The sequence below is a fragment of the Topomyia yanbarensis genome, chromosome 3 (assembly GCF_030247195.1).
Source record: "Topomyia yanbarensis strain Yona2022 chromosome 3, ASM3024719v1, whole genome shotgun sequence".
Classification (NCBI taxonomy): domain Eukaryota; kingdom Metazoa; phylum Arthropoda; class Insecta; order Diptera; family Culicidae; genus Topomyia; species Topomyia yanbarensis.
This window is the reverse complement of record NC_080672.1, coordinates 94,541,520-94,555,197: the sequence shown is the minus strand read 5'-3', so window position 1 is coordinate 94,555,197 and position 13,678 is coordinate 94,541,520. Positions and strand designations below refer to the sequence as shown.

Here is a 13,678-nt window from a genome sequence, read left to right as displayed (position 1 = left end):
ACTAAAAACTGGATTCTAACCGTACTGCGCACTTACTATTCTTCTATTAAATTCTTCTCATAGACTGGTAAGTTCGACTGGTCTGTCTATGAAAGTACCATCTCTATCACTTGAAATACATGTGTTTTGACAGCTCGCAGTTTTCAGTAGCAGTTTGATCACTCGCACTTTGAAAGTGCGGAGTCCAGGTTGGTGCGAAGTGCGCAATAAATTCTTCTCATAGACTGGTAAGTTCGACTGGTCTGTCTATGAAAGTACCATCTCTATCACTTGAAATACATGTTTTTTGACAGCTCGCAGTTTTCAGTAGCAGTTTGATCACTCGCACTTTGAAAGTGCGGAGTCCAGGTTGGTGGGAAGTGCGCAATATTTGGTAACTTTTAATTCTCTTCAATTCTCGACAAACATATGATTAGGGCGTAAAAGTCAACTGTCACAACTCACTATGAATGGAAATTCTGGACATACCGTTACTCGCCAATCACAGATGTTGGTAGTAAACAAAAGCGAAAATTTTACTCTTTCATTAGCTGCTTTCTATACTGCTGTGAACTGTGTTTGACCAGTACCCGTTTGTCCGGAATTTCATTTCAAAGAGAATTTTGACTGCCCTAATAAACATCTTATGATCCAAGAGCCTAACGACCTGTTGGTATAATCCAAACAATATGTGGAATCATTGGATGGGTTAAAGTTAAACCGTAATCTTATGTTCTTCGAGAATTGGTTTATTAAATGAAGTAAATATTAATACTTTTATTTCATTAACCGATAGAGTTCATCTTTTTAAATATAGCAATATATAGGTTCAACCGTTAAAACTTTAGGGCATGTTCAGGAGCGTTTTATTTTATATAGGAGTTTCAAAGTAGAACTGGAACTGAAACATTCACATCCCCAGCAGAGCGTTTTGTTTTATAATTTCGAACAGTTTTGTTTCAAAATTTAAAACTGTTATACGACTCCGTTCTATCTGTTGCTGATTTTAAAACACGTTTAGAACTGTGTTTTAAATACATGCAAAGTTTTCAGCACAGACACTTAGACCCGATAGACTGGGGAAAAATAAATTTGAATGCAGTAACACTGAAGGAATGGTGAGACATGAATTTTAAACTGAATAGAACATCCGCTAAAACTACTGCTGGGTACAGAAAGTTCCAGTTTTAAAATTTTCAGTTTTATATTATAGAACCATCAAAATTATAAATCTAAAACTAAAACACTCCTGAACATGCTCTTAGAATGGTTTTTAATTGATTTTCTACGAAAATGCAAATGCGTACTCGTTTGACAGTATCGGTCTTCCTTGACAGTGAAATTAGCCACACGGTTTAACATTTTCGACAGTTATCCCCGCCAAAGGATAGGGGTCAAGAAAAGATGCTAAAGGTACAAGATATCCCACTGTCAAATTCCACGAACAAACCTTCGACAACATCATTTTGGTGATTCCAGTACTAGGGGCAGATCCTAGTTCCAGCACCATTTTTCTAGTTCTTATTGAACGCACAAATTTCTTTCAGTGTGTGAAATAGAGTGAGAAGAATAGCAAATGGAATGAAACGATCAATAGAAAATCGATGAAATCCATTTTTGTATTTGATCGGAGCTAAATTTTGAAAATGTTATTCTAATCAATGATATGTCGAATATTATATTCATGTATTGTATTATATTCATGTATTGTTGAGAGAAATTTCAATTTCCAAATATTACTACTTTGTTGGGAAATATTTAGTACTAATGAAGTAAATTTTAATGATTTTGTTTGGAGAACTGTTTGCATTATTCATGAAATCTCCGAGGACAGCGTTTATAGTGAAGTTTTCTAAAGGAAAATAAATCCAAAAAAGACCAAGTAGTTATTTCTTATAGTAATATTTATTTAATGACCAAAGATTTTATAGGCAGAATATAAAAATGGTTTCCGAACACTTCATTATTTGAAAAAAAAAACGGGCGCGCTCCGGCAGACTGACTTAGCTATGGATCCCTTCAATCTGTATTGGCACCCGCAGGATGAAAACGAGAACCGAAAAGTACTTTTCAAACAGACTCTTCCAGTAAACTTTTTCCAGTGGCTATCCCTCATTCTTTACGGCTTAGTTAATGCGCTTAAGAATGTTGTGCTCCTTTCTCTTTGATGATTTCGTTTTATCTGCCATTCTCTTCGCTTTCATGTCGGTGCGAACAGAACGATCTTCCCAAATGAGCCGTAAGCATTGAAATAAAGAACAGAAAAAATGCACGCGCTTTGCGATGCTCTGTTGTAGTTTAGGTTTGGGAAATGGGCAGATGATTAGTTCTATGTAAACTCGTTCGATGGCGCCACAGAACTGAAGGCTGAATTTATTTTGATTTATCAGTTAACTTTGTCAGCTGCACAGTAGGGTGGGACAAAAAATAGATTCCAGCTCCGAGCAACTTTTTAGGTACCATTTGGGTCCTAGAACAACTGTGCAAATTCTTAGCTCGATCGGTGAAACTATATTTTTGCGCCCACTGTTTAAAGTTTACATGGGATTTTGTATGGGAAAGTAAACTTTTACAAAATAATTCCTCCAGGAGTCGCCCATTACTTCTTAAAAATATATCGTTATGTGGCTTGTATAGGAAATTTAACGAAGAAAAAAGTCTCGAAAACCACGAAACGATCTGATGCTTGAGAAAATAGTTATTAACCAGAAACCGATTGATGCTCTGACGATTGATAAAATATTCATTTTTTCTAGCACCACTGCTGTTGGTTGTCCAATTATACGCAATTTTGTTTTAATCCTCTCTTAACGTATCTAAATCGTTTATCTATACTATTTGGCCACTTCGCAAGATTTTGATGGAAAAATTGAGGCTTCTTTTGTACATAATAAGAGAAAGTTAAAATTTTTGTATATAATAAAACCGTCAGAAGCAGTGATGCTATGAAAAGTGAAATTTTCATCATTCTTCAGGGCATCAATCGGTTTTTGCTTAATAACTTTTTTCACAAGCATCAGATCGTTTCGCAGTCTTCTAGACTTTGTTTCCTTGACAAATTTCCTATTTCAGACATCTGTTTATTTTTAGAAGATAACGGGCGACTCTTGGAAGAATTAATTTGCAAAAGACAATTTCCCCATACGAAATCCCATGTAAACTTTAAACAGTGGGCGCAAAAATATAGTTTCACCGATCGAGCTAAAAATTTGCAGAGTTGTTCCGGGAGCTAAATGGGACCCAAAAAGTTACTCGGAGCAAAATTTTTTTTTTCATATAACCATGTCCCACTCTACTGCACAGTTCAATCACAATTCACAGCAGTCGACGAAAGTCTGCTCTGTTGTTGTATTCCGACGAATCGTGCGCCGAATTTTGATATGATTTTTGCTGCAACGAAAGTTAATCGTCGTGTCTCCTTTGGAAAAGCACGAACAATAATAGTGAATACAGCGCGATAACATCACAAATGCAGTGGGTTCGAAATCGCCGTTTTTGCATATGGAAAGATGTGATGAAATTTTTTTTGCGCCAAACGAAAAGAGATGATTGTATGGGTTCAAGGCAAGAATAGAATAATATTCAAGTTCAATTACCCAAACACATGGAAACAAGTAGAGATAAGTATATTATGCCAAAGAAAAGCTCTTTGAAAACATTCTGAATCATTAAAATGGCGATGTCACTATTAAGATTTTCGAGAAATGAACGAAAAATCGATAAAAATGTAACCTTTAAATAAATTAGTTCTAGAAGGTTACTTAACCTCATTTACTAAAACAAGTGAGGACACATATTTGTATTTGGTTAGAACCTGACCCAGTTTCGGGTTCAAGCGAAATCGCCATAAGTGACATTCGCACTATTTGGCTATTTCGATCGTGAACCGACAAATGGGCCTATATAATAAATGTACACAAACGGAGATTTGAGTAATATCTTAAAGAGGAGTAAAAATACTTCATAATAAATATAAAAACTCATTTATAAATGATTCACACTTCATGAAAATCAATAAAAAAACAAAACGGCGGAACCGACTTTCGACTGTAAACAAGCCGCCAGGCGGATTACGCCTCTGCATTTCTAAGGTAGTGTGTACGGGCGAAATTGACAGCATCATTGTTTACAAAGCCCGTAAACAGTGTCGCCCTAAACAAAAACCAACTGCTTGATACGCCCGGGAAAAATAACAAATTTTCCCCTCCGGCAAGCACGGCGAAACCCACATTTGGTTTTTGTTTTCTGGCGACATTGCAGGGCGAAATTGTGAGTGGTCAAAATAAGAGGGCGACTCAAAAATGGCCTAATCAACATTTCATAACAACACTAGGCGAAATATATTTTTTTCAATTTTATCAACGAAAACGTTATTATATAAAATATTTTCGTAATGCTTACGAAAACTAGTATTGTTTTGAAGTGTTTCAATACATTTGAAAGCGCAGTATGCAAACACTGTTAAAATACGATTTAATTTTTTGAAGCGAATTTTCAAAGCTATTTTTCTCGATTCGATATCATTGCGTCTTCGGCCCTTTGGTCGATTCATGATCGATTTGGTTTTATTACCTGATTTTCGGCAATAATAATTAATCGTGTATTCCTTTTGTCGACTAATGGCCATCGCGGTCGATATACGAATGAGACATACATAAATAAATCAAACAAAAACAATGTTCATTCATAAATTAATATCAGCTGATTTGCTGATTCTGTGTCCTCCAGTACCCGGCGAGTGCATAATGATTTAAAAATATATATACTGACAATGGTTCAAAATTAAATTAAAAAATCCAACATGATTCATCTGAATTTCTCCATCTGGATTAGCTATGTTTTCTATTTGTTCGGAACGACAATACTGTGCATCATACTAAATGGTTCCTACTATTTTTACGGGTGGTATTATTCCAACACACCTTCAAAGCGCCAATATGACTACATCATTGTAGGAACCGGTACAGCAGGTTCCATTATCGCCGCAAAAATTCCGTCCAAGGATGTGCTCATCGTGGAAGCAGGTTCAATGCGATCTGGTTTGCTGGATGTGCCATTGCTGCAACCGCTGTTGCAAGGAACACGCTACGATTGGCAGTACCGTACGGAGCCACAAAAGGATGCCTGTGGAGCGCTGGTCGAAAATCGCAGCGCTTGGCCAATGGGTAAGGTCTTCGGTGGAACACACATGCTTAACAATATGATACATTACAGAGCAGAGATAAAAGATTTTATTGGGTGGTTCGATCGCGAAGATGAATTACAATCGTTTCTAGAATACTTTGAACGATGGGGAGACGATGCGATGATTCCAATGGAACAGACACAATTTGAAACCGATTTAAGCACTGCTTTTATAAAAGCTGCAGATCAAGCAGGACTTAATGAAAGTCTTTTCTATAGACCAAACGTAACCACGAAAGGAGGGAGACGTTCAACTGCAAGCCATCACAACTGGCAAAATTTGCAGCTAGGACATGAACTCATCTTGAATGCTGAGGTGACTAAAATCATCGTTCAGAATAGCAAAGGAACCGGGCTTGTAATTAACAAAGCTGGGCAAACATACGAAATAAGTGCTGTGAAAGGGATTATTCTGGCTGCTGGAACAATTGGTAGCTCTAAAATTCTTCTGCAGAGTGGAATTGGACCCAAATTGCATCTAATAGCAGCAGGTATTCAGCCGATTGTGGACCTTCCGGTGGGTGAAAATCTCCAAGATCATATCACTACTGGCATGGATTTAGTACTTCTGTCGAAACGAATGCCCATGCAACCAATGGACCTAATACATCCTTCAAACATATGGAAATACCTCACAAACAGAGGAATGAATTCGTCTTTATCTTTCGGAGGATGTGAATGTCTTGGGTTTGTAAATTTAGATTCTAGTTTTACTCATAACCTAGGATTTATGGTGCTCCCAGTGGGAATTACAATTGATACAGGATTGCATCTGCGGAATTTGATCAATCTACGTGAGGACATTTGGCAGCACTATTTTGAACCATTGGTGAACCAGGGCCAGCAATCCGTTACTATCCTTCCTATTCTACTTCATCCGCAGAGTAGGGGACATGTTCGAATAAAGAACAATAATCCACATTCCAATCTTATTATTGAACCAAACTATCTTCGAGAGAAGCAAGATATTCATCTTCTAACGACGGGTCTAAAAATACTTCAGCACATACTAAGCCAACCAGCCATGCGAGATTTAGGGGCGGAGATTAATCCAAAACCATTTCCAGGATGTGAAAACATTCAGTTCGGAAGCGATTCGTACTGGGAGTGCTACATAAGGTCTTTGACGCTAACCCTGTACCATCCTGTTGGTACTTGTCGAATGGGAGCTGACCATGACCCGGAAGCAGTTGTCTCTAACAAGGATTTCAAAGTGCACAAATTAGACAATGTTTACGTCGTTGATGGATCTGTGATGCCTAATTTACCCAGTGGGAATCCTAATTCTGTGGTTGCAGCCCTGGCAAATTATTTTTTGAAGGTAAATTTTTTTAATAGATGAAACATTTTATTGTTGAATAAATGTTGAATGCAATAACCATAAAGATTTTTCTAATTAGAAGTATATGATGACTTTCAACCTATCTAAAATTTGAAGATTGTAGGATTGATGTCACTGTGGTAAATAGCCTATTAAAATAAATAATTTAAAAAAAACCTATATAAAATTGGTGGGTGGATAAAGAACAGTGAGTCTAGTTATGTACGGTATGCAAACTAGGCTCGATGGTGGATTCAAGACATGTTATCTTGAATCATATACATATTGCATATGATTCAACAATTATTGTCTCGTTAAGGGAAACCTATATATCTATATACGAAAATCAAATATTTATTGCCTATCGCGAGATAAACTAGAGTTTCGTCGATTTGTTACTATATGTGACACAAATGAGTGCGAACGAAACAAAAATAAACGTCAAACTGTTTTTTTTTCGCTTGCTCTAATGCAAAGTGAACATGCGCGTAATTCGGCACACGGCTTGGTGGCGCATGGCTGAAATGTCTCGACGTGGATTTTAGAAAAGATTCGCAAGTTGAGTTTTCCGATCGGAAAAAATGATGTGGTCATTCCAATAATTTTTTTTGTACTCAAAGTAGCTGATATAATAAGGAACATCCACTAAAAATTCCAGATTGATCGATTAATTAAATTAATTATTAGTCTACGGCAGTGATTCTCAACCTGGGATCCGCGAACTCCTAGGGGGCCGTGAAATAGTTGCTGGGGGTCCGCGAAAAAAAGTATACTTTCGGAGTGCATATTGAAATTTCAAGTATTGTATCCTAACAAAATGAAAATAACATATTGATAGCACACAAAATCGATGTTTATCCGTGGGGGTCCGCAGCAACCCAGGGTGATTTCTAAGGGGTCCGTGGTACGAAAAGGTTGAGAACCGCTGGTCTACGGAATACTTAATTCACCTCTTGCGGGAAGTGAAGTCATGTCACAGCTTACTGATGACACAGCAACCCTCATTAATGCTTTGACAAACAACCTACAGAGAGGCCTGGATTCCCTAACGAAAACTATGATCATCCTGTTGCCGCATTCAAGATTGCAAAGGTTTTTTTTTTCTGTTTGAAAACTGTAAAATTCGATTTGGCGATGCCCTCATCCTTTGGTCTAACGAAGAGGTCACCTTTTTCTAACACTAGACGGACATCTGATCTTCAGGTCCTATGTTGACAAAATCATCAGCAAATAAAACATACTCATCTGGTCCTTGTACCCGCTAATATGTAGAACATCTAAGCTGAGCCTCAAGAATCACATGGCTGTCTACAAAACAAAAATTTCTACCCCGCCATCAAGTATGCAGTACACGTATGTTGTGCCAGGACACAGACTGGGGGTCCAGCGCATATAAAATAAAATCTTGAATATAGTCCCCAATCTGCCTCCTGGACAAGAACAACAATTGGCATCCCTGGATACCCCATAACGTAAATTCCAACAATTTTGTGCAAAACTTGGAGAGGTGTGCTTCACTTCAGAAGTAGCAATAATTAAAAACTTTAATGCATTTTAAAGTTAACATAAGATTGGTAAGTTTTTTTAAATTGTTGAACTACCACAATGTTTAAAAGGCAAAACTAGAAACAAGTCATAAAAACTAACTAAGCAGCATATATTATAATAACAAAGATGGCAACCAAAGGGCTGATCACTTATTATGTACAACATTATAACAGCCATAAAAATAAACAAACATTAATGCAAAAAAGTTCATTGCAATCATTCATTGCTCGCGTACCAAACGAGCAACAACATGGCTATAACGAATTGACTAGCCTACGAAAAGCGCTCTCAAAATTGTCCCCGCCACCAGACGTGTTAAGAAGCTCCACCATTACTGTCTATAGCAAAAATTCTCCATTGTGCGTTTGAACGTCGTGGAATCAATAAGCAAGCAATTTGCCGCCAGCGTCCCTCTTGTTAGTTCCTAAAAGGAAAGCTCTCTGCCAGCAGAAGCCAATGGAAAGCACTCTCAAAATAGTTCTTCATTTTGCGTTTGGGTGAGAAACTGCACAGTGTGAAGGAAAAATAGTTTCGGAACCATGTATGCGCTAGGACAAAATTGGGCATGAAAGGGTTAATAGACATTTATGGAGTTTTCTATGTTGCACCTTTTTTACATAACCTTTTCTGGTGATTTTCAAAGTGTTCTAAGATTTTGTCCGCCTTAAGAAAATACGCCAAAAGGTAGTTTTTTTATTTTCATAAATAACCATCAAAAGTTTTGTTCTCAGAGGAGTGATCATCAAACAAAAATCCTATCTTTAAAATGGGAAATATTTTATGTACAAATTTGCTTATGATACTATAGTTCAAATGATCATTTTTCAAGGTCAAAATATTTTTATCACGTTTTTGCCTATTTAGAAACACTATGGGAGGGTGTGGGGGTTGGCTTCGAATGGCACGAACACACCAACAAAAATTGGAAATAATAGGTTTGTTCCAGTACACGGAAGTCACTCCGGAGTAAACAGGAGCAAAACAATCTTTGCTCCTTTTTACTCCGGTTTGCTACCAGAAGAAGAAAAAAGAGAAGAAGAGAGTACAGGAACGATTTTCTCCGGAGTACTTCCAGTTTCTCCTGGTACTGGAACAGACCTAATGCCTTGCTCTTTATGCCACTGAAGGATTTGATAATTAATTTTTTCCATATCTAGTGATGTGTTATTCTATATTTTCTCTATTTCGGGGGTCTACAATCGATTAAAAAAATTGTTGGTAAAAATGAACACATTAAAAAAAAACTCATTATATTGTTTGTTGATAAAGTCAATTTAATTCTTTCGCCAGTAGTTGGCTATGGCCTCCAGCTTTCCATTGATAACATATATCTGCATGAATATCTACTTGGTCAAATATTATGGCCTGAATCCGTCCCACGACCGATTAAATTCTCCTACACTGAAAACCATTCGATGATGAAAATAACAAAACAAATTATTGTTTTCCTAATTAGTTGATTTCAACAGAAAAATGAAAAACGTAACTAAATTTTCTCTTAATTTTGCGAGGTTCTCAAATAATAGTTATTGAAAATTATTATTGATTTTGATTCAAGGCGCACATCATACGAAATGACAGCAAAGCAGAGCTTAAAAAAATTGACATCGCTGCATGAACTTGAAAGAAAACGAAATTCAATTCATGCCCGCTGCGATGAATGAAATTTTTGGTTCGTTTCCATCGTCATTCGTTCTGCCGACGCAGCGCTTTCAGGTACGGACATGTTCGGTTTCAGAACCAAAGTGAATTTTATTTCTATGCTGGCTCTAAGAGGGATTATCGATCCAAAGTGCACCAGATATACATTACGCAGTTCACTTATGCTCTAAAATGTAGAAGATGCTAACTTCTGCCTGTATACTGTCGACATAATAACAAATGAATGCTTTGGTTGGTGAATGAATTTATATTTCCTCTGCACTCAAGCATTCGATTCTGCATGAAATTTCAGTCAGTTGGAAAGTGAATGAATGAGAAAGGCGTTGAATCTGAATGTCGGTTTCGGTAAATGCAAGCAGAAATAGGTAACTGATTTTGAAATTTCGCAACACTGCAGCAAAGTAGTCAAGATGCACATCTTACTGAAATACATCAAGGTACCCTCTAAGAACGGTTGGTTTTAAAATCGTCCAATGAAGGACGTTCGTTGGACCAATTTGGACAACGTCCAATTAACCGTTCAACGAACGTCCATCGTTGGACCCGTGTTGAACGATTTTGAAACAATTTTTTGGACGTCTCAATGGGTAGCGACAGCAACTACCCAGTGAGCAAATTTTCTGGCAGAGGCCGCTCTGCTAGATTTCTGTAAGTCTTGGTTTGGCAGCCCTGTCAGATTTCTGCGCGTATCTTGTCGGGTTAGTTGAGCTAGGACGAATTCGGTTTCGCTAGAAAAACTCATAGTAAGAGAACTGCGGAGAAAAAAACAGCATTTTTGGCAACGTATGCCCTAGCATTGTATGGCAACACGTCCAATGTTATAAGGATAGGCAATGTTCGATTGGATTCATTTTTTGACAGCTAAACGCGAATTCAATCGACCCAAAATGGAGTCTCCGCAGTTCTCTTTCTAGAGTTTTTCTAGGTTTCGCTTGCGTTTTCTGGCAAATTTTAACAGGAACCGAGCAAAACCCTGGCATAACTCGGACATAAACTGTGCAAAGATCCTGGCAATTCCTACCTGGTAGAATTTAGCACGAATCGAGCAAAACATCTGACAAAGATGTGGCAGGAAGCGTGCAGAGATCTTGGCCGTACATTTCTTTCTGGATTCTGGATAAAAGTGAGCAGCATCGGTTGGTTTAACCGCTTCTGTCAAAAACAGTTGTTGCATTTGAGCGAATTCGTTGCCAGAATTCTCGCACAAATCGCGCAAAATGCTCGCAGAAACTCTGCCAGCATCAATTTCGCTTTGCTCAACTTTTACTAACTTGCCACGCTGACCGGGTATGTTCATACACGCTGAGCATAACGGTTATGCACGTAAGTAGTTGTCTCAGCTTGGAAAGCTAGTTTTAGCCTGGACGCAACAACCTGAACCAGTACACACAAAAAAACAGAAATTCAACTGACCTCATTTTGATTTTACCTAGTTTTTCTTTAAAAGCATTTCAACAAAGGGATGATTTTGATTGACATTTTTTTCAATAATATATACTATAAACAATAATCCAACGCTGTTGGTTTGATGCTGTCAGTTTCAGTCTGGACATGAACGTTTCAGCCTAGCACAAAACCTAAAAAGCCTACCTGAGCTAAAGCTTGAAACGCTTGTCTCAGCTTGTAACGGAATTCAACTAATCTCATTGTTGAATTAAACTGCTTCATCGTAAAATACAACATAGGATATTTCAAACGTTTTGTTTCACCGACCGACGGATGAAGGTATGGAATTGAATTGCGTTGCGTTGTGACGATGATTTTGGCGGATCGCACACTGACTTCATCATGTTTGACTGCTGATTATCTAATAAGAGTTGCTTAGGAAATGGTAAGTAGGAATTCATACCAATCCGACCCACAAAACCTCAACAGCATGATAGCCATCATTGCCGGCCGCCCCCATCTTCATCGTTCACGGGGAAGGACAAAGGATAAGGTAAACAGGAAGTGTTGATGCTTCACCTACTTAACGGAAGGACGGCGATTAATCAGACTCTTCCATAGGTGTCGCGGAGTTGGTAGTTTGGAAGGGTATCAGGTCTAGGATTCGCTCCAAGCAAGCGATGCGACCTATAAAGCATATTTTATTAGGTAGTTGTTTAGTTAGTCTTCGAGTGTACGATGACTCGAAAAAGAAAAGATCTTGTTTAGTTTTTGGTTCTTTTTAAACTCTGGGCAGCCGGCTACCAAGAGTATCCTATGTTCTCTAAACAAAAGCAATTTGAACTCCACACAGCCGACCGTGGGTGCATTGCATAGGTAAGCTAATCTTATCTGCGTAATGGGCCGGATCACTACTTATTGACACAGTATTTAGACGGAATTTGTTATTTCTTCTCTACGATATATTTATTGGCTTGAAAAAGATAGCGCGAGATGTTATAAATCATGGAAAGTATTTCTTATTTTCCATATCGGATTTTTTGTGGAATACAAGTATACGAGCGATAATAACGAACACTGAAGGGAAATATAAAGGATTGTTAACCTGATGCACGGGCTAGTTAGCAATAACTGAGCTTGAAATTAGTTTCATAAAAACAGACTCGGCGAATTTTCAGTACGTATTGACCAGTGATCATCGATACTAGTCAGATTAGTCTTATTGGGGCTAAATTCCGATCAACTATTCATTTTTACAGCAATGTTTTCTCGACTTGATCTATTCGCACCCTCTCATTCTGCTACTATCGGCAGAAGGCTGATAGCACCCAGTCGTCGCCGGTCTAAGGACCAAATGTCAACAATAGACTTAGATTCACGTGGAGGCATGAGATAGGAAACTTGTGAGAATTTTGTTATCCCACCATTCGACGACCGACGGATGAAGGTATGGAATTAAATTGTTGAAATACTCCGTATGCCCGTAAATATCATATAGAGTTATGTTTCTCATAATGTTATCTTTCTATAAACTGCACTCTTAAATGAGACGAAATAGCCAATGGTTTTCAAGGATTGTTGGTAATTGATTGATGATTTCAATCTTAGATGAAAGGTATAATTTTTATTTCTTTTCTATTTAGTCAGCCAGCACTACAAAAAAATTTCATACTTTTTTCACATCTTGGCATCTCAAAAGATGAAAAATAATTATCATATTGCATATTACATTTGTTAATAATTGAAGTTTTACTATATAATCGACTAAATCCAAAATAGAATGATTTTGACAATTTTAGCCAATACTTTCAACTTTTAGTATACATGTATTGAAAAAAATGTCAATCAAAATCATCCCTTTATTGAAATGTTTTTAAAAAAACTAGTTAAAACCATAATGAAGTCAGTTGAATTTCTTTTGTTTGTGTACTGGTTCAGGTAGTTGTGTCCAGGCTAAAACAAGCTTTCCAAGCTGAGACAACTACCTACCTGCATAACCGTTGTGCCCAGCGTGTATGAACATAGTTGCTGTCGCTACCTTGATGTATTTCAGTAAGGTATGCATCTTGGCTACTTTGCTGTCATTTCGTATGATTTGCTACCGTATTCATCAATCTGTGATTCCACACCCAGGTTGAATCGAAAAAGCAATAATGAATCGAAACTAGCTATCAACATGAAAATCGAAAAAGTGGGCATAATTGAGGGCTCGGTACTGAGTAAATCCAACGATTATAACTTTCGAATTCACACGACAAACCATGTTATAGCAAAGTGCGATCAGCACACCAATCATTTCCATCGTTTCGCACTTAGTCTAACAATTTCAAGTGCGTGGAATTTCAGCTCTCGAGATTTGCGCCTTCTATTTTACTTACATCGCAATCCAATGGGTCATCGACTACGCATTTGCGCGCCAATGGCATCATCGATAACAATATTTACTACGCTAAGTTTCATACCGTATCCGTAATTGTCAACACTGACGGTCATATACTACCCTGATGGAACTGGAAAATGAAAAAAAAGGAAGAATATACATTTGGCTGCTTGATTGGAATGTGTAAGAAAAATAGGGAGTGTCTAGTTTGAACTGGA

General features: G+C 37.6%; 1 protein-coding gene across 1 annotated transcript; it reads left to right on the top strand.

Annotated features, from left to right (window-relative positions):
* The first annotated feature begins 4,610 nt into the window (after window positions 1-4,610).
* LOC131691816 (glucose dehydrogenase [FAD, quinone]-like) lies at window positions 4,611-6,548 on the top strand. Its single transcript, XM_058978480.1, has one exon. It carries the CDS (start codon window positions 4,781-4,783, stop codon window positions 6,503-6,505), a length of 1,725 nt encoding a protein of 574 aa, XP_058834463.1. The 5' UTR covers window positions 4,611-4,780; the 3' UTR covers window positions 6,506-6,548.
* Window positions 6,549-13,678: the final 7,130 nt, after the last annotated feature.

Coding starts and splice junctions, on each gene's coding strand:
- LOC131691816 (XM_058978480.1), top strand. CDS start 4,781: ATGATTCATCTGAATTTCTCCATCTGGATTAGCTATGTTTTCTATTTG.